At 42.7% G+C, this 27,229-nt stretch overlaps 1 protein-coding gene across 4 annotated transcripts in view; it reads left to right on the forward strand.

Annotated features, from left to right (window-relative positions):
- The window catches only part of LOC106612181 (glutamate receptor 3), a 212,511-nt gene that overhangs the window by 159,726 nt on the left and 25,556 nt on the right, over positions 1–27,229 (forward strand). For all 4 annotated transcript variants that reach the window (XR_006771069.1, XR_006771070.1, XM_045724148.1 and 1 more), the window contains exons 10-12: positions 9,704–9,910; positions 13,905–14,278; positions 18,991–19,189. Coding sequence is in view for 2 of the 4 variants with exons in the window: in XM_045724148.1 (XP_045580104.1) it covers positions 9,704–9,910; positions 13,905–14,278; positions 18,991–19,189 (780 nt within the window). In the remaining 2 variants the exon portion in view is untranslated. The remainder of the gene's footprint in view (positions 1–9,703; positions 9,911–13,904; positions 14,279–18,990; positions 19,190–27,229) is intronic.

The following is a 27,229-nucleotide window of genomic DNA, read 5'->3' on the forward strand; positions in this document are numbered from 1 at the left end:
ATTAAATACATGTTTTTCCACACACAATACCCCATAATGACAAAGCGAAAATAGGGTTTTCGATTTTTTTTTCAAATGTTTTAAAAATAAAATACCTTATATTCAGACCCTTTGCTATGAGACTCTAAATTGAGCTCAGGTTCATCCTGTTTCCATTGAGCAACCTTGAGATGTTTCTAGAACTTGATTGGAGTCCACCTGTGGTAAATTCAATTGATTGGGCATTATTTGGAAAGGCACACTCCTGTCTATATAAAGTCCCACAGTTGACAGTGCATGTCAGAGCAAAAACCAAGTCATGAGGTCTAAGGAATTGTCCGTAGAGCTCAGAGACAGGATTGTGTCAAGGCATAGATCTGGGGAAGGGTACTAAAACATTTCTGCGGCATTGCAGGTCACCAAGAACAGAGTGGCCTTCATCATTCTTACATGGAAGAAGTATGGAACCACCAAGACTCTTGCTAGAGCTGGCCGACCTGCCAAACAGAGTAATCGGGGGAGAAGGGCCTTGGCCAGGGAGATGACCATGAACCCGATGGTCACTCTGACAAAGCTCCAGAGTTCCGCTGTGGAGATTGGAGAACCTTCCAGAAAGACTACCATCTCTGCAGCACTCCACCAATCAGGCCATTATGGCAGCGGCCAGATGGAAGTCACTCCTCAGTAAAAGGCACATGACAGCCTGCTTGGAGTTTACCAAAAGGAACCTAAAGGACTCTCAGACCATGAGAAACAAGATTCTCTGGACTGATGAAACCAAGATTGAACTCTTCGGCCTGAATGCCAAGTGTCACATCTGGAGGAAACCTGGCACCATCCCTACGGTGAAGCATGGTGGTGACAGCATCATGCTGTGGGGATATTTTTCAGGGTCTGGGACTGGGAGATTAGTCAGGATCAAGGGAAAGATGAACGGAGCAAAGTACAGAGAGATCCTTGATGAAAACCTGATCCAGAGCACTCAGGACCTCAGACTGGTTCACCTTCCAACAGGACAACAAGCCTAAGCACACAGCCAAGACAACACAGGAGTGGCTTCAGGACAAGTCTCTGAATGTCCTTGAGTGGCCCAGCTAGAGCCAGGACTTGAACCTGATCAAACATCTTTGGAGAGACCTGAAAATAGCTGTGTAGCAATGCTCCTCATCCAACCTGACAGCTCGAGAGGATCTGCAGAGAAGAATGGGAGAAACTCCCCAAATACAGGCCAAGCTTGTAGCGTATTTCCCAAGAAGACTTGAGGCTGTAATCGCTGCCAAAGGTGCTTTAACAAAGGACTGAGTACTGAGTAAAGGGTCTGAATACTTACGTAAATGTAATATTTCATTTTTTATTTATTTTAGCAAACATTTCTAAAAAACTGGTTTTGCTTTGTGATTCAGGGGTATTGTGATGAGGGGGAAAAAACAATCATATCCATTTTAGAATTAGACTGTTGGGTTCTGAAGGTACGAAATATACTTTTTCATGTCACTGAGGGAGAGAGCAGAATGTATAACATTTACATCCTGTCCAGATATATCATTGTTTGCCATCAGTGATCCTACGAAAAATACACAGTCTGTTACGAGTCTATATGACAGCTGTGAGTTGGGGAGGAGTTAGCACTTTGGGGCAGAGGTCAGGTTAGATGCAGTGAGGAAGAACAGGTATCACTAAGGCTCTGTCTAGCGACAGAGATACATCTGGCTGTTCAGATGTGTAGGAGGTGACTCAGCATAGGAGAAAGGGTTAAATATCAGTGCTTGTGTGAATATATATTTTGTCTTATGCAGCTGTATTGACCCAATGGGCGAATAAACTTGGTTTAAGCTTTATTAAGCATCCAGGAGTTTTAATATGTTCATTTAGAACCTAACAGCTGCAACGTAACAAAATGTGGAAAAAGTCAAGCAGTCTGAATACTTTCCGAATGCACTGTGAATATATATATATATATATATATATATATATATATATATATATATATATATATATATATATATATATATATATTGAATCTATTTTGTTTTGTTCCTCTGAGAGCTGGTTCTGTGTAGAATATATGTATATATATATATATATATATATATATATATATATATATATATATATATATATGTATTGCATCTATTTGGTTTTGTTCCTCTGAGGGCTGGTTCTGTGTTGAATATATATATATATGTATATATATTGAATCTATTTGGTTTTGTTCCTCTGAGGGCTAGTTCTGTGTATAGCTTCCAGTGGGTTGTTTTGGCAGGAAGGAGAGAGTTTTGCTTCCATTTCCTGGCAGCAGTGTTGATCGGAATTATTCCTTTCACACTAATATTTTACCATATCAGCTCATTATTTTATATTTTAAATTACTTTCCCTCCCTGAATGCAAAAATATTCAGGGGGCTGTAAATGTCAAATCAAATCAAATTGTATTAGTCTCATGCAGGTGACAGGTGTAGACCAGGTATAGACCAGGTATAGAACAGGTGTAGACCATACATTGAAATGCTTACTTACGAGCCCCTAACCAACAATGCAGTTCAAATAAGAATAAGAAATAAAAGTAACAAGTAAATAAAGAGCAACTGTAAAATAACAATAGTGAGACTATATACAGGGGGGTACCGGTACAGAGCCAATGTGCGGGGGCACCGGTTAGTCGAGGTAATTGAGGTAATATATACATGTAGGTAGAGTTATTAAAGTCAATCAATTAATCAAATGTATTTATGAAGCCCTTCTTACATCAGCTGATGTCACAAAGTGCTGTACAAAAACCCAGCCTAAAACTCCAAACAGCAAGCAATGCAGGTGTAGAAGCATGGTGGCTAGGAACAACTCCCTAGAAAGGCCGGAACCTAGGAAGAAACCTAGAGAGAAACCAGGCTATGAGGGGTGGCCAGTCCTCTTCTGGCTGTGCCGGGTGGAGATTATAACAGAATATGGCTAAGGTGTTCAAATGTTCATATATGACCAGCAGGGTCAAATAATAATAATCACAGTGGTTGTAGAGGGTGCTACAGGTCAGCACGTCAGGAGTAAATGTCAGTTGGCTTTTCATAGCCGATCATTCAGAGTATCTCTACCACTCTTGCTGTCTCTAGAGAGTTGAAAACAGCAGGTCAGGGACAAGGTAGCATGTACGGTGAATGTGCCAGGGTTCCATAGCTGCAGGCAGAACAGTTGAAACTGGAGCAGCAGCATGACCAGGTGGACTGGGGACAGCAAGGAATCATCGGGCCAGGTAGTCCTGAGGCATGGTCCTAAGGCATTAGAGAGAATTAGAGAGCAAACTTAAATTCCCACAGGACACCGGATAACGCACCCCTCCTAGGGACGGCATGGAAGAACACCAGTAAGCCAGTGACTCAGCCCCCATAAATAGGGTTTGAGGCAGAGAATCCCAGCAGAGAGAGGAGAATGCATTGATGAGAAGTGACTATGCACAGATGATAACAACCGAGAGTAGCAGCGGTGTAAAAGAGAAGGGTGGGCAATGAAAATAGTCAAGGTAGCCATTTGATTAGATGTTCAGGAGTCTTATGGCTTGGGGGTAAAGCTGTTTAGAAGCCTCTTGGACCTTGACTTGGCACTCCGGTACCGCTTGCTGTGCGGTAGCAGAGAGAACCGTTTATGACTAGGGTGACTGGAGTCTTTGACAATTTTTAGGGCCTTCCTCTGACACCGCCTGGCATAGATGTTGTGGATGGCAGGAAGCTCTGCCCCAGTGATGTACTGGGCCATACGCACTACCCTTTGTAGTGCCCTTCCGTCGGAGGCCGAGCAGTTGCCATACCAGGCACTGATGCAACCAGTCAGGATGCTTTCGATGGTGCAGCTGTAGAACCTTTTGATGATCTGAAGACAAATGCCAAATCATTTCAGTCTCCTGAAGTGGAATAGGTTTTGTTGTGCCCTCTTCAAGACTCTATTGATGTGCTTGGACCATGTTAGTTTGTTGGTGATGTGGACACCAAGGAACTTGAAGCTCTCAACCTGCTCCACTACAGCCCCATCGATGAGAATGGGGGTGTGTTCGGTCCTCTTTTTCCTGTAGTCCACAATCATATATTTTTTCTTGATCACATTGAGGGAGAGGTTGTTGTCCTGGCACCACACGGCTAGGTCTCAGACCGCCTCCCTATAGGCTGTCTCTTCGTTGTCAGCGATCAGGCCTACCACTGTTGTGTCATCGGCAAAATTAATGATTGTGTTGGAGTCATGCCTGGCCGTGCAGTCATGAGCGAACAGGGAGTACAGGAGGGGACTGGGCACGCACCCTTGAGGAGCCCCTATGTTGAGGGTCAGTGTGGCGAATGTGTTGTTTCCTACCCTTACAACCTGGGGCGTCCCGTCAGGAAGTCCAGGATCCAGTTGCAGAGGGAGGTGTTTAGTCCCAGGGTCCTTAGCTTATTGATGAGCTTTGAGGGCACCATGGTGTTGAACGCTGAGATCTAGTCAATAAATAGCATTCTGACATAGGTGTTCCTTTTGTCCATGTGGGAAAGGGCAGTGGTGGTCTGCTTAAAACATGTTGGTATTACAGACTCGGACAGGGAGGTTGAAAATGTCAGTGAAGACACTTGCCAGTTGGCCAGCTCATGCTCACAGTACACGTCCTGGTAATCCATCTGGCCTTGCTTCCTTGTGAATGTTGACCTGTTTAACCCACGGTTCACACTATTCAACAGCCTGTGAAAAATCAGAGCGCCAAATTCAAAACAACAAAATGTCATAATTCAAAGTTCTCAAACATACGACTATTTTACACCATTTTAAAGGTACACTTCTCCTTAATGTAACAACATTGTCTGATTTCAAAAAGGCTTTACGGCGAAAGCATAAAGTTAGATTATGTTAGGACAGTGCCTACACAAGAAAAACCACACAGCCATTTTCCAAGCAGGAGAGGGGTCACAAATACCAGAAATTCAGCTAAAATTAAGCACTAACCTTTGACGATCTTCATCAGATGACACTCCTAGGACTCAATGTTAGACAATACATGTATGTTTTGTTCGATAAAGTTCATATTTATATCCAAAACAGCATTTTACATTGGCGCGTGATGTTCAGAAAATATTTTGCCTCCTATACTGCCGGTGATCAGCACAACAATTTACAAAAATACTCATCAAAAACGTTGATAAAATATTAAACTGTTATTCAAAGAATTATAGATGAACATCTCCTTTATGCAACCGCTGTGACAGATTTCAAAAAAGCTTCACGGGGAAAGCACACTTTGCAATAATCTGAGTACGGCGCTCAGAAACATACACCAGGCAATACAGATACCCGCCATTTTGGAGTCATCTAAAATCATAAATAGCATTATAAATATTCACTTACCTTTGATGATCTTCATCAGAAGGCACTTCCAGGAATCCAAGATCCACAATAAATGTTATTTTGTTCGATAAAGTCCATAATTTATGTCCAAATACCTCCTTGTTGTTTGCGCGTTCAGTAAGCTACTCCAAATGTAGGAAGCGCGCCCAAAATTTCACGACGAAAAGTTTAAAAAAAGTTATATTTACGTTCGTTGAAACATGTCAAACGTTGTATAGCATCAATCTTTAGGGCCTTTTTAACCTCTCTAGGGAAGGTGGGACGAAATCGTCCCACCTACGTAACAGCCAGTGGAATCCTGTGGCGCGTTATTCAAATACCTTAGAAATGCTATTACTTCAATTTCTCAAACATATGACTATTTTACACCATTTTAAAGACAAGACTCTCATTAATCTAACCACACTGTCCGATTTCAAAAGGGCTTTACAACGAAAGCAAAACATTAGATTATGTCAGCAGAGTACCCAGCCAGAAATAATCAGACACCCATTTTTCAAGCTAGCATATAATGTCACATAAACCCAAACCACAGCTAAATGCAGCACTAACCTTTGATGATCTTCATCAGATGACACGCCTAGGACATTATGTTATACAATACATGCATGTTTTGTTCAATCAAGTTCATATTTATATCAAAAACCAGCTTTTTACATTAGCATGTGACGTTCAGAACTAGCATACCCCTCGCAAACTTCCGGTGAATTTACTAAATTACTCACGATAAACTTTCACAAAAAACATAACAATTATTTTAAGAATTATAGATACAGAACTCCTCTATGCACTCGCTATGTCCGATTTTAAAATAGCTTTTCGGTGAAAGCACATTTTGCAATATTCTAAGTAGATAGCCCGGCATCACAGGGCTAGCTATTTAGACACCCACCAAGTTTAGCCCTCACCAAAGTCAGATTTACTATAAGAAAAATGTTATTACCTTTGCTGTTCTTCGTCAGAATGCACTCCCAGGACTTCTACTTAAATAACAAATGTTGGTTTGGTTCAAAATAATCCATAGTTATGTTCAAATATCCTCTGTTTTGTTCGTGTGTTCAAGACACTGTCCGAAGTGTAAAGAAGGGTGACGCGCCCGACGCGTTTCGTGACCAAAAAAATCTAAATATTCCATTACCGTACTTCGAAGCATGTCAACCGCTGTTTAAAATCAATTTTTATGCCATTTTTCTCGTAAAAAAGCGATAATATTCCGACCGGGAATCTGTGTTTTAGTACAACGAGGGAGAAAATAAAAACATGGGGTCGCCTCGTGCACGCGCCTCAGTCTCATTGTCCTCTGATAGACCACTTACCAAAGGCGCTAATGTTTTTCAGCCAGGAGCTGCCTCGACATCATTCAGCTTTTTCCCGGGTTCTGAGAGCCTATGGGAGCCGTAGGAAGTGTCACATTACAGCAAAGATCCTAAGTTTTCAATAAAAAGAGTCAAGAAGCCCAAGGAATGGTCAGAGAGGGCACTTCCTGTACAGAATCTTCTCAGGTTTTTGCCTGCCATATGAGTTCTGTTATACTCACAGACACCATTCAAACAGTTTTAGAAACTTTAGGGTGTTTTCTATCCAAAGCCAATAATTATATGCATATTCTAGTTTCTGGGCAGTAGTAATAACCAGATTAAATCAGGTACGTTTTTTATCCGGCCGTGTAAATATTGCCCCCTAGCCCTAACAGGTTAACATAAAACTTCAATAATATTCCAACCGGACGATTCCAATGTCTTGAAAAACGTTTTGGAACACAGCTACCTCATCATGTGAATGCGCGCCAATGAACTCATGTCATTTTCTGAGTCACCAACTTCCCGACCTTCTTGTTCACTCTCTGTTCACTGCAAAAGCCTGAAACTAGGTTCTAAAGACTGTTGACATCTAGTGGAAGCCTTAGGAAGTGTAAAATGAACCCTAAGTCACTGTGTGTTAGATAGGCAATGACTTGAAAAGACTACAAGCACCAGATTTCCCACTTCCTGGTTGGATTTTTCTCAGGTTTTTGCCTGCCATATGAGTTCTGTTATACTCATAGAGGTTAAAGGTCTTACTCATCGGCTGCGGAGAGGGTCATCACACAGTCTTCCGGAACAGCTGATGCTCTCATGCATGTTTCAGTGTTATTTGCCCCGAGGCGAGCATAGAAGTAGTTTAGCTCATCTGGTAGGCTCGTGTTACTGGGCAGCTCTCGGCTGTGCTTCCCGCTGTAGTCTGTAATGGTTTGCAAGCCCTGCCTTATCCAACGAGCGTCAGAGCCGGTGTAGTACGATTCAATCTTAGTCCTGTATTGACGCTTTGCCTGTTTGATGGTTCGTCGGATGGCATAGCGGGATTTCTTATAAGCTTCTGGGTTATCAGCCTGAACAAGGCAGTTAACCCACTGTTCCTAGGCCGTCATTGAAAATAAGAATTTGTTCTTAACTGACTTGCTTAGTTAAATAAAGGTAAAATATAAATAATAATTTTAAAAAAGAGTCCCGCTCCTTGAAAGCGGCAGCTCTAGCCTTTAGCTCAGTGCGGATGTTGCCTGTACGCCATGGCTTCTGGTTGGGGTATGTATGTACAGTCACTGTGGGGACGACGTCATCAACGCACTTAGAAATCCCAGAACATATTCCAGTCTGTGCTAGCAAAACAGTCCTGTGGCTTAGCATCTGCTTCATCTGACCACTTTTTTATTGATCGAGTCACTGGTGCTTCCTGCTTTAATTTACGCTTGTAAGCAGGAATCAGGAGGATAGAATTATGGTCAGATTTGCGAAATGGAGGGCGAGGGAGAGCTTTGTATGCATCTCTGTGTGTGGAGTAAAGGTGGTCCAGAGTTATTTTCCCTCTGGTTGCACATTTAACATGCTGATAGAAATTTGGTAAGAACGATTTAAGTTTCCCTGCATTAAAGTCCCCGGCCACTAGGAGCGCCGCCTCTGTGTGAGCATTTTCCTGTTTGCTTATGGTGGAATACAGCTCATTGAGTGCTGTCTTAGTGCCAGCATCAGTCTGTGGTGGTATGTAGATAGCTACGAAAAATACGGATGAAAACTCTCTAGGTAGATAGTGTGGTTTACAGCTTATCATGCAATGCAAAACCTCGAGACTTGGTCAGCTATCGCATCGATCTTGTCCTATAAACAACCTCTGAATAGTAAAGGAACACTCTTGAAAAGGAAAACATTTGAAAAGTGATGAAGGTCCTAAGAGTTCAGGGATACAGTATTCCTTCCTACACAATTACCTTCAATCTATATTCTGAAAGGTCTCTCTCTCTCTGTGTGTCTCTCTCTCTCTTTCTCTCTCGATCTCTTTCTCGCTCGCTCTCTCTCTCGATCTCTCTCTCTCTAAAAAGGAAGCATTTAAAGGTTTCAGAATGGGTAAAAGCATCAGTAGATAAACATTATGTTAACCCGGGGGGGGGTACATTTACAATCATGCAAGGGTGAAGAGGATATATGTTCAGCACAGAACAAACAAGCCATTGCTTCTCCACTTGCATCCCTCTAATTATGTGTTGTCTCTAATGGCGTCGTCTGCTCTGTGTGAGCAGCAGCTCTTCTTTTGTTGGGTAATGATGAAACCATAACAACACGCTAGCTCCAGTGTTTGAAAATAGTGGGGTTAAAAGCACGCTCCGCTCTCCTGGTGGTGTTTGTCTTTTAAATATTTATTTATTTACTTACAAGATACATTTTTTATTTGCATTTTGGGATTATAATGGAAATGGCTCCCTTTTCTTTTCGTTTTTTTGTTTTGTTGCAATGACTATTACCAAAGGCTTCACCCTTTGCTCATTGATTGGTGCAATGTGCTTGTTGATGATTATGTTGAGATATCAATGTAGTAGCACTCACTTCCCTCTCCAAGTCATGGCCATTTACTTTATGAACCTCCACCCCATCCCACTCTGAGCTAACCCACTCCCAGCCTACCAACACACACAGCTCCTGTTGAAGTCCACAAACCTCTAACTAAGGCATATTGTAGCTTTAGCAAGACACTGTGAGAAGCATGTGGTCCTCTTCAACTGGTAGTTTGTCACACACACACACAAACGCGCGCACACACACACACACACAACCGTTCCCCAGGGCTGAGAGACAGGAGGCTGAGTGAATTAGGGCTGGGGGTCCGCTGGCCACCACAGCTTGGTAAAACACCTACCTGGCTTGTCATCCTGCTGTTATCAACATGTATTTCAATGCATCTGTGGTATATCATCTGCACATGCCTGCTTGCATGAGACTACTGGTTGAAGCTACTGTGTGTGTGTGTGTGTGTGTGTGTGTGTGTGTGTGTGTGTGTGTGTGTGTGTGTGTGTGTGTGCGTGTGTGCATGACAATAAACCAGCGTGTGATCTGACTGTTAACAGGAAGCCCCTTATGTGATGTACAAGAAACACCAGATGAATCTGGAGGGGAATGACAGATATGAAGGCTACTGTGTCGATTTAGCTGCCGAAATTGCTAAACATGTGGGGATAAGATACAAACTGTCAGTAGTAGCAGACGGGAAGTATGGTGCGCGGGATCCAGACACCAAGACGTGGAACGGGATGGTGGGGGAACTGGTGTATGGGGTAAGTGGAGTCATCTCTAAGTCTCTCACTGATGTTCATTGTTACTTCACCAAAGAATGCGTCCCAAATATCACTTCATTCCCTATATAGTGCACTACTTTTGACCAGGATCCATAGGGCTCTATATAGTGCACTATATAGGGAACAGAGTTCCATTTGGGATGCATTATTTGTTTAAACATTCACTACCAGCAGTTGAAAGAGAAAAGGTATGTCTTAACAATGTGATTGTGTTACAATGTTTATAGTCTGCCTCCTATTTTACATTTACGTCATTTAGCAGACGCTCTTATACAGAGAGACTTACAGTAGTGAGTGCATACATTTTAATACATTCTTCCTACTGGTCCCCATGTGGGAGTCGAACCCAGAACCCTGACGCCATGCTCTACCAACTGACGTATATAAATGGATGATTTTGGAGCAGGGGAGAGGGCTGTATATAAAATGGATGATTTTGGAGCAGGGGAGAGGGCTGTATATAAAATGGATGATTTTGGAGCAGGGGAGAGGGCTGTATATAAAATGGATGATGGAGGAGCAGGGGGGAGGGCTGTATATTAAATGGATGATGGAGGAGCAGGGGGGAGGGATGTATATGAAATGGATGATAGAGGAGCAGGGGGGAGGGCTGTATATTAAATGGATGATAGAGGAGCAGGGGGGAGGGCTGTATATTAAATGGATGATAGAGGAGCAGGGGGGAGGGCTGTATATAACATGGATGATAGAGGAGCAGGGGGGAGGGCTGTATATTAAATGAATGATGGAGGAGCAGGGGAGAGGGCTGTATATTAAATGGATGATAGAGGAGCAGGGGGGAGGGCTGTATATTAAATGGATGATAGAGGAGCAGGAGGAGGGCTGTATATTAAATGGATGATAGAGGAGCAGGGGGGAGGGCTGTATATTAAATGGATGATTGAGGAGCAGGGGAGAGGGATGTGTATTAAATTTATGATTTTGGAGCAGGGGAGAGGGACGTATATAAAATAGATGATTTTGGAGCAGGCAAGAGGGCTGTATATAACATGGATGATAGAGGAGCAGGGGGGAGGGCTGTATATAACATGGATGATAGAGGAGCAGGGGGGAGGGCTGTATATAACATGGATGATAGAGGAGCAGGGGAGAGGGCTGTATATAAAATGGATGATAGAGGAACAGGGCCGAGGGCTGTATATAAAATGGATGATAGAGAAGCAGGGGAGAGGGATGTATATTAAATGGATGATTTTGGAGCAGGGGAGAGGGACGTATATAAAATGGATGATTTTGGAGAAGGGGAGAGGGCTGTATATAAAATGGATGATAGAGGAGCAGGGCCGAGGGCTGTATATAAAATGGATGATAGAGAAGCAGGGGAGAGGGATGTATATTAAATGGATGATTTTGGAGCAGGGGAGAGGGACGTATATAAAATGGATGATTTTGGAGAAGGGGAGAGGGCTGTATATAAAATGGATGATAGAGGAGCAGGGGAGAGGGCTGTATATACAATGGATGATAGAGGAACAGGCGAGAGGGCTGTATATTAATTAAATGGATGATTGAGGAGCAGGGGAGAGGGACGTATATAAAATGGATGATTTTGGAGCAGGGGAGAGGGCTGTATATAAAATGGATGATAGAGGATCTGTGATTATGTCCATCACCATCCACTGTGTCACTGTGGCTATTTATGTCCATCACCATTCGTTAGTGTCACTGTGGCTATTTATGTCCATCACCAGCCACCGTGTCAATGTGGTTATTTATGTCCATCACCATCCACTGTGTCAATGTGGTTATTTATGTCCATCACCATCCACTGTGTCACTGTGGCTATTTATGTCCATCACCATCCGTTAGTGTCACTGTGGCTATTTATGTCCATCACTATCCACTGTGTCAATGTGGTTATTTATGTCTATCACCATCCGTTAGTGTCACTGTGGTTATTTATGTCCATCACCATCCGTTAGTGTCACTGTGGCTATTTATGTCCATCACCAGCCACCGTGTCAATGTGGTTATTTATGTCTATCACCAGCCACCGTGTCAATGTGGTTACACGTGGGCAGTCAGGCCAAGCAGGTCTAATGATTGTGTAAAGGCTGGGTAACCTTCTGTCCAGGAAATTAATGTGATCTTAGCTGTCATTTAAAGGTTAGCCCTAAAACCCTGAAACTCTTTCTCTATGGCTGAGTGTTCTCTTCTCTATTGATTGACCGTTACCACGGACACCGTTAGACTTAAGTGGTTATATTATAGCACTGCTGCCTAGGCTACGATCACCGTGTCCACAGGGTACAGAAACATCCCAATAACGCCTTCATTGCGTTTATTGTTGTATTTCCAAACCGTTTCAACTTCTACGAAACGTTCTCTCCTCATGTTGCTTTATCACGTTTTTTTCTTCTACTAATTTATTTGTAGAAACACAATGCTTTAGGCCACAATACAAAGACATGTACTTCACGAATCACTGCCTGTGAACAAAAGCTGCTGTTTGATGAATTGCGTCGTATGCTACACCCAAGCTCCAGCAGTAACTTGTGTCTTAATTCATTAGAGATTCATTCTCTTCTTCTGCTGTTTTTTTTAACAAAGTAAGAAAGCCCATCGTTTTGATAGTGCCATCACCACTTTCAAGGATGTGTTTTGGTAACAAGCCATGATGGGGAGGAGAGAAAGAAAGAAAGAATGACAGAATGAAAGAAAGAGAGAAAGAAAGAATGACAGAATGAAAGAAAGAGAGAAAGGAAGAACGAGAGAAAGAAAGAACGACAGAAAGAAAGATGAAAGAGATGAAGGGGAGCTTGGAAGATAAAAATAATGTAGATGACAAAAGTCTTGTCTCTTCTCTTCCGGGCATGGAGGCGCTCTGAATGGGATGGGAGGGAGGCAGGGAGGGAGGGAGGAATGCTGAAGTGGAGGGGTTTCTTCACACAGGCTTGGGTTACTGTGTTTATCCCACAATAACCACTTGAAAGGCTGTAATTTAAATCAGAGCTGTTTTATACTGTTAGACACATCTACATAACAGTTACACTGGTGTATATATTTACTGTTGTGTTACAGAAAGATTATCAGCAACTATTATTCATCTGCCCTGAAAAGCCTTGGCTGCATCTCACATCCCAAATGGCACCCTATTCCCTACCTGTGCACCACTTTGGACAGGGCCCATAGGGAATAGGCTACCATTTGGGACACAGGACATATGCTTGTTTTGGGGGATATTTCCCCTGCCTGTGTTACAAATAAATAGCGTATTCCCTTTAATTAGCTATGTATATACAAATTATTTTAGGATATATTGACACTAACTGTGAGTTTCATGAACTGAAGATAAACGGAAAAGGATTTCTGTAATATACGTTTTTCTTCATACACCTGCAAAGTTTCCAGCCTGTTCTTAGCATCCCTCTGGTTAGACCCAATCAGTCTCCCACAGTCTGAAAGCTTTAAACTAACTAGACAGGGATAGACACTGCGCCATGGGGTGCTACATATTTCACATCTGACTCATACACCCATTTATGTGTTGCTAGTTATGCCCAATCTGTGTCTAGAAAACTTTTTGGGAAAGGTGAACATGAAATGTTTGAAAAACGTTTTAGCTTTTTTTCTCCCTCTGTTCTCTGATTGTGGAAATATTTGTTGTAGAACTCAATATAGTACACATTCTACACATTATTGATATTTCTTTGATGTTGTTGTTGTGTTGACTGAAAGCATCCTGAGGCACAGACTGTTCAAGCGTTTCCTTTTCCTCTTCATGATGTTTTGTTTTGTCCGCTTTGAGAATATAAAGCAGAACCATAGGCCAATATTTGAAGAAACTGTCCGTAAGTTATATAAGGAGCTTCATTTAACAAACACATTTTCATTTCATTCTACCTCAAGTCATAGGTTAGTCTGAATCCAGCAACAGTGATACATAATATCTAGATAAAAAAACATATCTCAGCTGGAACCAAACTAACCCACTACGTGTTTCTGTTTCCAGAGAGCAGATATAGCTGTGGCACCTCTCACCATAACCCTGGTTCGTGAGGAAGTGATCGACTTCTCCAAGCCCTTCATGTCTCTGGGCATCTCCATCATGATCAAGAAGCCCCAGAAGTCTAAACCCGGGGTGTTCTCCTTCCTGGACCCGCTGGCCTATGAGATATGGATGTGTATCGTGTTCGCCTACATCGGTGTCAGCGTGGTCCTGTTCCTGGTCAGCCGTTTCAGCCCTTATGAGTGGAACCTGGATGAACAGGATGAGACCAAAGACCCCCAGACACCTCCAGATCCTCCCAACGACTTTGGCATCTTCAACTCTCTGTGGTTCTCTCTGGGAGCCTTCATGCAGCAAGGATGTGAGATATCACCCAGGTAGGAAATTATCTGATCTAGAAATAAAACGGGCACCATAGGTCTGACCTACAAATACAATGGGGTAGAAATACACTACCAGCTCTCACAGTCTCACATCATAATTCAACATTCATCCATGTTTCTCAAATGTCAAATTTCAAAGTTATTCCAAACGTGAAGTATTTTATCCCTGGATTCGAACATGCAATCTTTTGAATCAGATGCTTACACCCATCTGCATCCCCGTCCACAACACCGTAGTAACAGCACTCACTGTTGCCTCTAGTGGCCGGTTTCTACTTCATCTCCCGATGTCAGACATGGATGGACGTCGAATACTGACTTGTATCACGGTTGACCTGGATGGAAATGCCATGGTGTTGATCTAATGTAATAATGCCATGGTGTTGATCTAATGTAATAATACCATGGGGTTGATCTAATGTTAAAATACCATGGGGTTGATCTAATGTTAAAATACCATGGGGTTGATCTAATGTTAAAATACCATGGGGTTGATCTAATGTTAAAATACCATGGGGTTGATCTAATGTTAAAATACCATGGGGTTGATCTAATGTAAAAATACCATGGGGTTGATCTAATGTTAAAATACCATGGGGTTGATCTAATGTAAAAATACCATGGGGTTGATCTAATGTTAAAATACCATGGGGTTGATCTAATGTAATAATACCATGGGGTTGATCTATGTTAAAATACCATGGTGTTGATCTAATGTTAAAATACCATGGGGTTGATCTAATGTTAAAATACCATGGTGTTGATCTAATGTAAAAATACCATGGGGTTGATCTAATGTAAAAATACCATGGGGTTGATCTAATGTTAAAATAGCATGGGGTTGATCTAATGTAAAAATACCATGGGGTTGATCTAATGTTAAAATACCATGGGGTTGATCTAATGTTAAAATAACATGGGGTTGATCTAATGTAAAAATATCATGGGGTTGATCTAATGTTAAAATACCATGTGGTTGATCTAATGTAAAAATACCATGGGGTTGATCTAATGTTAAAATATCATGGGGTTGATCTAATGTTAAAATACCATGGGGTTGATCTAATGTTAAAATACCATGGTCTTGATCTAATGTTAAAATACCATGTGGTTGATCTAATGTAAAAATACCATGGGGTTGATCTAATGTTAAAATACCATGGGGTTGATCTAATGTTAAAATACCATGGGGTTGATCTAATGTTAAAATACCATGTGGTTGATCTAATGTAAAAATACCATGGGGTTGATCTAATGTAAAAATACCATGGGGTTGATCTAATGTTAAAATACCATGGGGTTGATCTAATGTTAAAATACCATGGGGTTGATCTAATGTTAAAATACCATGGGGTTGATCTAATGTTAAAATACCATGGGGTTGATCTAATGTTAAAATACCATGGGGTTGATCTAATGTTAAAATAACATGGTGTTGATCTAATGTAAAAATACCATGGGGTTGATCTAATGTTATAATACCATGGGGTTGATCTAATGTTAAAATAACATGGGGTTGATCTAATGTAAAAATACCATGGGGTTGATCTAATGTTAAAATACCATGGGGTTGATCTAATGTTAAAATACCATGGGGTTGATCTAATGTTAAAATACCATGGGGTTGATCTAATGTTAAAATACCATGGGGTTGATCTAATGTTAAAATACCATGGGGTTGATCTAATGTAATAATACCATGGGGTTGATCTAATGTTAAAATACCATGGGGTTGATCTAATGTAAAAATACCATGGTGTTGATCTAATGTAAAAATACCATGGTCTTGATCTAATGTTAAAATACCATGGGGTTGATCTAATGTAAAAATACCATGGTCTTGATCTAATGTAAAAATACCATGGGGTTGATCTAATGTTAAAATATCATGGGGTTGATCTAATGTTAAAATACCATGGGGTTGATCTAATGTTAAAATATCATGGGGTTGATCTAATGTTAAAATACCATGGGGTTGATCTAATGTTAAAATACCATGGGGTTGATCTAATGTTAAAATACCATGGGGTTGATCTAATGTTAAAATACCATGGGGTTGATCTAATGTTAAAATACCATGGGGTTGATCTATGTTAAAATACCATGGGGTTGATCTAATGTTAAAATACCATGGGGTTGATCTAATGTTAAAATACCATGGGGTTGATCTAATGTTAAAATACCATGGGGTTGATCTAATGTTAAAATACCATATGTAGATTGGAATCGTGTGCTTCTTCTCTTCAATAGAATACAATAGGCTACCTGCCGGTGCTCCAAAATAGATCCAATATAGCTGTAAAATAGCTGTACAATATGTCCAATATAGCTGTAATATAGCTGTAAAATAGCTGTAAAATAGCTCTAATATAGCTCCAATATAGCGCCAATTTTCCTGTAAAATATCTGTAAAATAGCTCCAATATAGCTGTAATATAGCTCCAATATAGCTGTAAAATAGCTCCAATATAGCTGTAAAATAGCTACCACATAGCTCCAATATAGCTCTAATATAGCTGTAAAGTAGCTCCAATATAGCTCTAAAATAGCTGTAAAATAGCTCCAATACAGCTCTAATATAGCTGTAATATAGCTCTACAATAGCTGTAAAATAGCTCTAATATAGCTCTAAAATAGCTGTAAAATACCTCCAATATAGCTCTAAAATAGCTCTAAAATAGCTGCAATATAGCTCTAATATAGCTCTAAAATAGCTCCAATATAGCTCCGATATAGCTCTAATATAGCTGCAAAGTAGCTCTAAAATAGCTGTAAAATAGCTCCAATATAGCTCTATTATAGCTCTAAAATAGCTCCAATATAGCTCCAAAATAACTCTAATATAGCTGTAAAGTAGCTCTAATATAGCTCTAAAATAGCTCCAAAATAGCTCCAATATAACTCCAATATAGCTGTAAAGTAGCTCTAATATAGCTCTATAATAGCTGTAAAGTAGCTCCCATATAGCTCTAAAATAGCTCCAATATAGCTCCAAAATAGCTCTAATATAGCTGTAAAGTAGCTCTAAAATACTCCAATATAGCTCCAATATAGCTCTAATATAGCTGTAAAGTAGCTCTAATATGGCTCTAATATAGCTCTAAAATAGCTGTACAATTGCTCCAATATAGCTCTAAAATAGCTCCAATATAGCACTAATATAGCTGTAAAGTAGCTCCAATATAGCTCCAATATAGCTCCAATATAGCTCTAATATAGCTGTAAAATAGCTCCAATATAGCTCTAAAATAGCTCTAATATAGCTCGGATATAGCTCGGATATAGCTCCAAGGGGGGTTCAAGGGTGTGTGTGTTGGGGGAGGGGGGGATGACTGGGAGTAGAGTCTGAGGGGGGTTCGAGGGTGTGTTCGTTTTGGGGGATGACTGGGAGTAGAGTCTAAAGGGGGATTTGAGGGTGTGTGTGTTGGGAAGGGGAGGAATGACTGGGAGTAGAGTCTGAGGGGGGTTCGAGGGTGTGTGTGTGTTGGGGAGGGGGGGTGACTGGAAGTAGAGTCTGAGGGGGGTTCGAGGATGTGTGTGTGTGTTGGGGGAGGGGAATATACTATTAGAATATACTGACTCAGCTTTAGGTTTTTCTAGCCAGGCTAACCAAGGATTTTATGGTCTTACAGACGATGTTCCAGTGAGCTGAGTCTGTAGCTTTAGATGCAGTGTTGTATTTACTGCCATTATCACCTGTAGTGTATTTACTGCCATTATCTCCTACTATATGGGATGGACAGACACCAGCTGGGTGTACAAACTCTGGTAATGGCACCTCTCTCTAATGTGTTGTTAATGCTCCCTCTCTATCTCCCTCTCCCTCTGTTTCCTTCCCTCTCTATCTCCCTCTCCTTCTGTTTCCTTCCTTCTCTATCTCCCTCTCCCTCTGTTTCCTTCCCTCTCTATCTCCCTCTCCCTCTGTTTCCTTCCCTCTCTATCTCCCTCTCCATCTGTTTCCTTCCCTCTCTGTCCTTCTCTCCCTCTGTTTCCTTCCCTCTCTATCTCCCTCTCCCTCTGTTTCCTTCCCTCTCTATCTCCCTCTCCCTCTGTTTCCTTCCCTCTCTATCTCCCTCTCCCTCTGTTTCCTTCCCTCTCTATCTCCCTCTCCCTCTGTTTCCTTCCTTCTCTATCTCCCTCTCCCTCTGTTTCCTTCCCTCTCTATCTCCCTCTCCTTCTGTTTCCTTCCTTATCTCCCTCTCCCTCTGTTTCCTTCCTTCTCTATCTCCCTCTCCCTCTGTTTCCTTCCCTCTCTATCCCTCTCTCCATCTGTTTCCTTCCCTCTCTGTCTCCCTCTCCCTCTGTTTCCTTCTCTCCCTCTGTTTCCTTCCCTCTCTATCTCCCTCTCCTTCTGTTTCCTTCCTTCCCTCTCTCTCTATCTCCCTCTCCCTCTGTTTCCTTCCCTCTCCCTCTGTTTCCTTCCCTCTCCCTCTGTTTCCTCCTCCCTCTCTCTCCCTCTCTCTCGGTTTCATCCTACCCTCTCTCTCTCTCCCCCCTCTCTCTCCCTCTCTCTCCCTCTCTCTCGGTTTCATCCTACCCTCTCTCTCTCTCTCCCCCTCTCTCTCCCTCTCTCTCCCTCTCTCTCGGTTTCATCCTACCCTCTCTCTCTCTCTCCACCCTCTCTCTCCCTCTCTCCCCCCTCTCTCTCCCCTCCCCCCTCTCTCTCTCTGTCTCTCTCTCTCTGTCTCCGTATCTCTCTCTCTCAGGTCCCTATCAGGGAGAATAGTAGGGGGCGTGTGGTGGTTTTTCACTCTCATCATCATCTCCTCCTACACGGCCAACCTGGCTGCTTTCCTCACAGTGGAGAGGATGGTCTCCCCCATAGAGAGTGCTGAGGACCTGGCTAAACAGACTGAGATCGCCTACGGAACTCTGGATGCTGGTTCCACCAAAGAGTTCTTCAGGGTGAGTAAGGAAACACTGAAATCTTGTGGCTAACAACTGGTCCATCAGCTAGTTGGTACACCGGGTTGATCATCTAGGGAAAGTGGTCATTCAGGGACCAATCCTATCTTCCACTTAAAGTCAAATTTTCTCTTATTCTCCCATTGACATCAATGTATGACTTAAGTGAAAGTTAGGATTTGACCTTCAGCAATTACTGCTGGTAACTCGGTACAACAGGCTGGTCGGCTAGTTTTAGTACAAATGGTCAATCGGTAAAGTACTGTGGCAGAAAACATTGTAAAAAGAGAGTGTTTTGGTCTGATATCATGTGAGTTGATATTGCTATTATGGCTTAATGTCACCTCAGACATCAAGTCCCTGAAAAGTCTTCAGTACAGGCGTTAACACTATCTCTGACAAAAGCCACCCTGTGTCTCTATCCAAACCTCAGAACAGGTCATCAGAACTGTCGAGAAGCAGAGGAGCGCATAAAGTTCTTCCTGAAACGTTGTGACGTCACTTGAATGGTGAATTTATGCAGCGGCGATTCGGTTGTCCTGGCCTTGTCCAACCTTGAGACAGTTAGTCTGGTCAGCAGAAAGTCTGATTGCTAACAACGTGTCTAACACACACACACACACACACACACACACACACACACACACACACACACACACACACACACACACACACACACACACACACACACACACACACACACACACACACACACACACACACACACACACACACATGCACACGCACACGCACACAGACACACTCTCTCTGAGGTGATGAAACAGAGGCCTAATCAGAGAGTCCACATCAGCCCTACAGTAACTCAGAGGGGTCAGTTCACCAAACCTAATTAGCTGGCTGTGGCTGCATGGTAAATTGGAGCTGATGAATAATGGGTCTCCAGGCCAAATAGAGCAGAGGAGATGGAAGGAAGCCATATGTCCGCTGGCAGAGAGGGACCGACGAGCCAATTAAGTTATAACTTATTAACCAAATTCTCATCCGAGAGTTCATCCATCCTCTTATCAGCGTACATACAATACAACACAGCACGTTGTGCCAGAGTGGAGGAGCTAGATTACAATGTACTGTAACACGTCACTGTGATACTGGAATATACAGCTAGTGCAAACACTGAAGAGAGCGAGTGGGAACTAGAGCAAGTGAATTGAAACAGTATGGACATCTTGCAAGAAGTGGCCACTACATTGTGCCAGTGTGGAGGAGTTAGGTTAGAACAGGTGCCATCTAGAACCTAAAAGGGTTTGAAGAACCCTTTTTTTTGGTTCCAGGTAGAACCCTTTTGGTTCCAGCTAGAGGCCTTTTAGATTCCATGTAGAGTCGTTTCTACAGAGGGTTCTAACTGGAATAGGAAAGGATTCTACCTGGAACCAAAAAGAGGGAAATGGGGAAATCCAAAGAACCCCTTTTGGAACCCTTTTTTCTAACAGCGTACTGTATCACATTGTTGTGATAATGGGAATATGTTATGATGTAGTCTAAAATCTCCAGTACTATTTAGACAATGAAGAGGCAGACAGAGCCAGAGTGGGTCTACTAAAGCCTTATATCTTATTATGAAAAGTGGTAATTAGGGAATGTGTATGTAATGTGTAGGTCAAAAACACCCCCACGGCATGATGCAGCCACCACCATCATGCTTCACCATTGGGATGGTGCCAGGTTTCCTCTTGGCATTCTAGTGGACGGGACGCTTCTTTGTAAAAAAAATAATGTATATACTAATAATAATAATTAGCTTTTTGGTCTTCATTTAAGGTTAGAGTTAGACATAGACATGTTATCTGTCTATTTCATCCATCCCAGTCATCCCCCCCTCCCCCAACACACATACCCTCGAACCCCCCTCGGACTCCACTCCCAGTCATCCCCCCCTCCCCCAACACACCTATCCTCTAACCCCCCTCGGACTCTACTCCCAGTCATCCCCCCCAACACACACATCCTCTAACCCCCTCGGACTCTACTCCCAGTCATCCCCCCCCAACACACACACCCTCCAACCCCCCTCGGACTCTACTCCCAGTCATCCCCCCCAACACACACACCCTCTAACCCCCCTCGGACTCTACTCCCAGTCCTCACACACACACTCTAACCCCCCTCGGACTCTACTCCCAGTCATCCCCCTCCCCCAACACACACACCATCTAACCCCCTCGGACTCTACTCCCAGTCATCCCCCCTCCCCCAACACACACACCCTCTAACCCCCCTCGGAGTCTACTCCCAGTCATCCCCCCCTCCCCCAACACACACACCCTCTAACCCCCCTCGGACTCTAGTCCCAGTCATCCCCCCTCCCCCCAACACACACACCCTCTAACCCCCCTCGGACTCTACTCCCAGTCATCCCCCCTCCCCCAACACACACACCCTCTAACCCCCCTCGGAGTCTACTCCCAGTCATCCCCCCCTCCCCCAACACACACACCCTCTAACCCCCCTCGGACTCTAGTCCCAGTCATCCCCCCTCCCCCCAACATACACACCCTCTAACCCCCCCTCGGACTCTACCTCCCAGTCATGCCCCCTCCCCCCAACACACACACCCTCTAACCCCCCTCGGACTCTACTCCCAGTCATCCCCCCTCCCCCAACACACACACATCCTCTAACCCCCCTCGGACTCTACTCCCAGTCATCCCCCCCTCCCCCAACACACACACCCTCTAACCCCCCTCGGACTCTACTCCCAGTCATCCCCCCCTCCCCCAACACACACACATCCTCTAACCCCCCTCGGACTCTACTCCCAGTCATCCCCCCCTCCCCCAACACACACACCCTCTAACCCCCCTCGGACTCTACTCCCAGTCATCCCCCCTCCCCCAACACACACACATCCTCTAACTACCCTCGGACTCTACTCCCAGTCATGCCCCCTCCCCCAACACACACACCCTCTAACCCCCCTCGGACTCTACTCCCACACTGATCTTAACAAACCACATGAACAACATCTGTTTGATATGCAGAACACTGGACACAGCCAGGGACTAACATAGAGAATGAATACTGTAGAAGAACACTGGACACAGCCAGGGACTAACATAGAGAATGAATACTGTAGAAGAGTGTGTGTTTACTGTTACACGTACACACACAATTACTGAGGCCTGGTTGGGGAGTTCCAGACAGATTCCACGTATTCCATATAATGAGTGTCCTAGTTCCAGCCGGAGCCTTCAGAGTACACATGACGTGTGTAGCGTTGTTCCACAGAACTTTAATTAAAACTTGGAGAGAGAGACTGACAAGGGGAAAAACACTGATTAATGAGCTCAAGTTGTGTATGTGCAAAAAAGTGTGTGCGTGTGTGCATGTGTGTGCATGCGTGTGTGCGTGGAAACATTTTCACTCCCACTTGTATGCATCCAAAGTTCTCTCCCAGATATTGTTTGCTGATGATACAAGTGTGTTTTAGTGTCACAGAGATCTCAATGACCTTATTAATGTTAATGATGAACTGTGTAATATCACAAAGTGGTTTAAAATCAACAAAATGTCACTGAATCTTAAAAACTATTTTTTTTATTATCTAGTCCAAAGAGCAGAGAATTCAATCCAGACTATTTATCCAGATTATATATCCAGACTCTATCGGGTCCATATTGATAATATTCCTGTTGATTAAGCCTGTACAACACACTTCCTTGGTATTTTAATTGATGATAAATTATCATGGAAACCACACAAAGACAATAACCTCTAAGATCGCCAAAAATAAGGGGATACATGTCAAAATCATACTACACTACTATCAGTCTGTCGTCTGCAGAAACACTCTGTAAGAATAACATGGGCCAGCACACAACATTCTACACTACTATCACTCTGTCGTCTGCAGAAACAGTCTGTAAGAATAACATTATCTGCCGGCTTTAGAATCAATTCAGCGTCACTTTTCAAACTATTAGTACTGCTGAATATTTATCAAATGATTTATCTTCAAGTTGCTCAATTTGTTACCGACTCTTTAAAATAATTATGACCCTCTTTCGTCAAAAACTATTTCACAGTCACATATGAATTCCACAACTACTCAACAAGAAACAGACAACAGCTCCGTCAACCACATGCAAAAAGAGGCCCTGTGATCTGGAACTCACTCCCGCCAGATTTTGCCAAGCTATCCCCATCATTGTTTTAAGAAATGGTTTAAGAGGCAGCTACTGTCCATCACAGCTGTACATCCTTAGTAGACTTTCTGCTGGGATTTTATGTTATTTTACCCCGTTTGCGTTTATTTTATCTTTTATTTGTGTGATTTATTTGTTTATTTGTTATTCGTTTTATTGAACATATTGTTGTCATTTTATAACTGTGTAGAAAAGGTCTTTGTATTTGTGCTAATGAACTAAATTATGCAGCAAGGATGGAGAGCGCTACAAAATAAATAGAAATTGACAGAGAATGATGTGCAAAACATGGGGGTACTATTTGTGTTCCACATTACAAGTTCCTCTCTCTCTCTAGCAAACTAGAATCACTGTACATGTAGTCCTGCAGACAGTTTATGTCTTTTGAAAATAATTACCCAATTAGAAAATAATTTCCAAAATGTGTAGAGAGTTAGTATATCCAAAAAGCCCTGATGTCTCCTCCTCTCCTCTCACCAAGTGGGACAGCTGGCAAGGGAGAGTGGGAGAGACAGGACTGTTGAGCCCAGTGGATGGCTGCAGGGTTCTGGGCTGTTGGCCCCTAGTCTCTCCTCTCTCCTGTCTCTGCCTCTTCTTCAGACTAACCTGTCATCTCTCCTCTCTCCTGTCTCTGCCTCTTCTTCAGACTAACCTGTCATCTCTCCTCTCTCCTGTCTCTGCCTCTTCTTCAGACTAACCTGTCATCTCTCCTCTCTCCTGTCTGTGCCTCTTCTTCAGACTAGCCTGTCATCTCTCCTCTCTCCTGTCTCTGCCTCTTCTTCAGACTAACCTGTCATCTCTCCTCTCTCCTGTCTCTGCCTCTTCTTCAGACTAACCTGTCATCTCTCCTCTCTCCTGTCTCTGCCTCTTCTTCAGACTAACCTGTCATCTCTCCTCTCTCCTGTCTCTGCCTCTTCTTCAGACTAACCTGTCATCTCTCCTCTCTCCTGTCTCTGCCTCTTCTTCAGACTAACCTGTCATCTCTCCTCTCTCCTGTCTCTGCCTCTTCTTCAGACTAACCTGTCATCTCTCCTCTCTCCTGTCTCTGCCTCTTCTTCAGACTAACCTGTCATCTCTCCTCTCTCCTGTCTCTGCCTCTTCTTCAGACTAACCTGTCATCTCTCCTCTCTCCTGTCTCTGCCTCTTCTTCAGACTAACCTGTCATCTCTCCTCTCTCCTGTCTCTGCCTCTTCTTCAGACTAACCTGTCATCTCTCCTCTCTCCTGTCTCTGCCTCTTCTTCAGACTAATCTGTCATCTCTCCTCTCTCCTGTCTCTGCCTCTTCTTCAGACTAACCTGTCATCTCTCCTCTCTCCTGTCTCTGCCTCTTCTTCAGACTAACCTGTCATCTCTCCTCTCTCCTGTCTGTGCCTCTTCTTCAGACTAGCCTGTCATCTCTCTTCTCTCTTGGCTGTGCCTCTTCTCCAGCCTCTCCTCCTCAGTGTGCCTAGCCTCCAGCAAGTATGTCAGTTCTATCTGCACCTGGAGCTTCAGTGAGACAGATGGCTGCTGGCTTCATGTTGTACTCCTTCAACAATAACAACTGGCACTGCTTAGCTAAATATTTTGCTGCCATATTTGTTCTGCAGCTCATTGAATGGTTGTATGTTGGGGTGATAACGCTAAAGTCCTCATTTTGATCATGAGTTTAAGCAGAGGCTATAGTAATACATGTTACATTTTTAAATAGAGCTCGGCGGGTAGGTGTAGTTAATGAATCCCTGAGGCTAAATGAATAGAGCTCGGCGGTTATGTATAGTTAATGAATCCCTGAGGCTAAATGAATAGAGCTCGGCGGGTATGTATACTTGATGAATCCCTGAGGCTAAATGAATAGAGCTCGGCGGGTATGTATACTTGATGAATCCCTGAGGCTAAATGAATAGAGCTCGGCGGGTATGTATAGTTGATGAATCCCTGAGGCTAAATGAATAGAGCTCGGCGGGTATGTATAGTTGATGAATCCCTGAGGCTAAATGAATAGAGCTCGGCGGGTATGTATAGTTAATGAATCCCTGAGGCTAAATGAATAGAGCTCGGCGGGTATGTATAGTTAATGAATCCCTGAGGCTAAATGAATAGAGCTCGGCGGGTATGTATAGTTAATGAATCCCTGAGGCTAAATGAATAGAGCTCGGCGGGTATGTATAGTTGATGAATCCCTGAGGCTAAATGAATAGAGCTCGGCGGGTATGTATAGTTGATGAATCCCTGAGGCTAAATGAATAGAGCTCGGCGGGTATGTATAGTTAATGAATGCCTGAGGCTAAATGAATAGAGCTCGGCGGGTATGTATAGTTAATGAATCCCTGAGGCTAAATGAATAGAGCTCGGCGGGTATGTATAGTTAATGAATCCCTGAGGCTAAATGAATAGAGCTCGGCGGGTATGTATAGTTAATGAATCCCTGAGGCTAAATGAATAGAGCTTGGCGGGTATGTATAGTTAATGAATCCCTGAGGCTAAATGTAATATAATACAGCAGGAACCAAAACAACCATAGACATGGAATCATTGACATTATATCACACCTTTATTAATGATTGTTAGAGTGATGGGGAGGACTGATGTTTGTATTGCATTACCTGGAAAGATTAACATCATGAAAGACTATGTCTGAAATGTTACCCTAGCCGCTATGTAGTGTACTACTTTTGACCAAGGCCCATAGGGTTAAAAGTTGTTTACAACATAGGGAATAGGGTGCCATTTGTCATATATATACAAGTCAACCATACACAGCCCTGTCCTTTATCACAGAACAATAAAGGAATACTAATTGCTCAAAGTATTTAAAAAAATAAATGATTTAACCTTTATTAACTATGCAAGTCAGTTAATATCAAAGTCTTCTTTACAATGATGACCTATACCTGCCATACCCGGGCCAATTGTGCGCCACCAAATGGGACTCCCAATCACGATAGAGCCTGGAATCGAACCAGGGTGTCTGTAGTGACCCCTCTTGCGCTGAGATGCAGTGCTTTAAACCGCTGCGCCACTCGGGAGCCCACTGAGTGGAGCAAAGGAGAGAACTGTAACTCTCAGCAGCTTATTATTAAAGCCTCAACACAATAGTAATGTACACAGAAAGAGAGAAGAACACTCCCAAGAGCATTATCTAAAACCTTGAGTAGACCTCATAATGTAGGCTATTGCAAGTTTAGTCTGAACTCTAAATGGTAACCGACAACAGCTAGAGTGCAGTCACCAATGCACTTTGCTACTGTAAGCGTGAAAAGTCATTTTCACATCTCAGCTACTGCAGTGCAGGCACTATGACCATGCATTATATTCTAAAACATGATGTGATATGAAGGGATTTATTTTCATACATCAAATCAAATTGTATTGGTCACATACATATGGTTAGCAGATGTTATTGTGAGTGTAGCGAAATGCTTGTGCTTCTAGTTCCGACAGTGCAGCAATATCTAACAAGTAATCTAACAATTCCACAACATCTACCTAATACACACAAATCTAAAGGGATGGAATAAGAATATACACATAGAGCTCATAATACATATGGTTGGGTGTCCAATCAAAAACACAACTTTTGACTAATCGGTCTAAGAAAACCAATGGTCCAAACCTCATGTCTCTATCATAACCCGTTCAAAAGTTATTGCCGTTTTTATCACAGTGACTAAATCAATGGAGACCAGAGAAAAAAGTATTCAAAAAATAAATCGGGAAAAATTGCATCCCATAAGAAATGTATGAAGTAACCCACTTCCTATAGTTCTACAATTTAGTTGTACACTTAATCCAGCCCATTTGTCTTAATCATGAAAAGCAGTTACATTCATTATTTTTTATTTAACTAGGCAAGTCATTTAAGAACAAATTCTTATTTTCAATGGCAGCCTAGGAA

The sequence above is a fragment of the Salmo salar genome, chromosome ssa09 (assembly GCF_905237065.1).
Source record: "Salmo salar chromosome ssa09, Ssal_v3.1, whole genome shotgun sequence".
NCBI classification, from domain to species: Eukaryota; Metazoa; Chordata; class Actinopteri; order Salmoniformes; family Salmonidae; genus Salmo; species Salmo salar.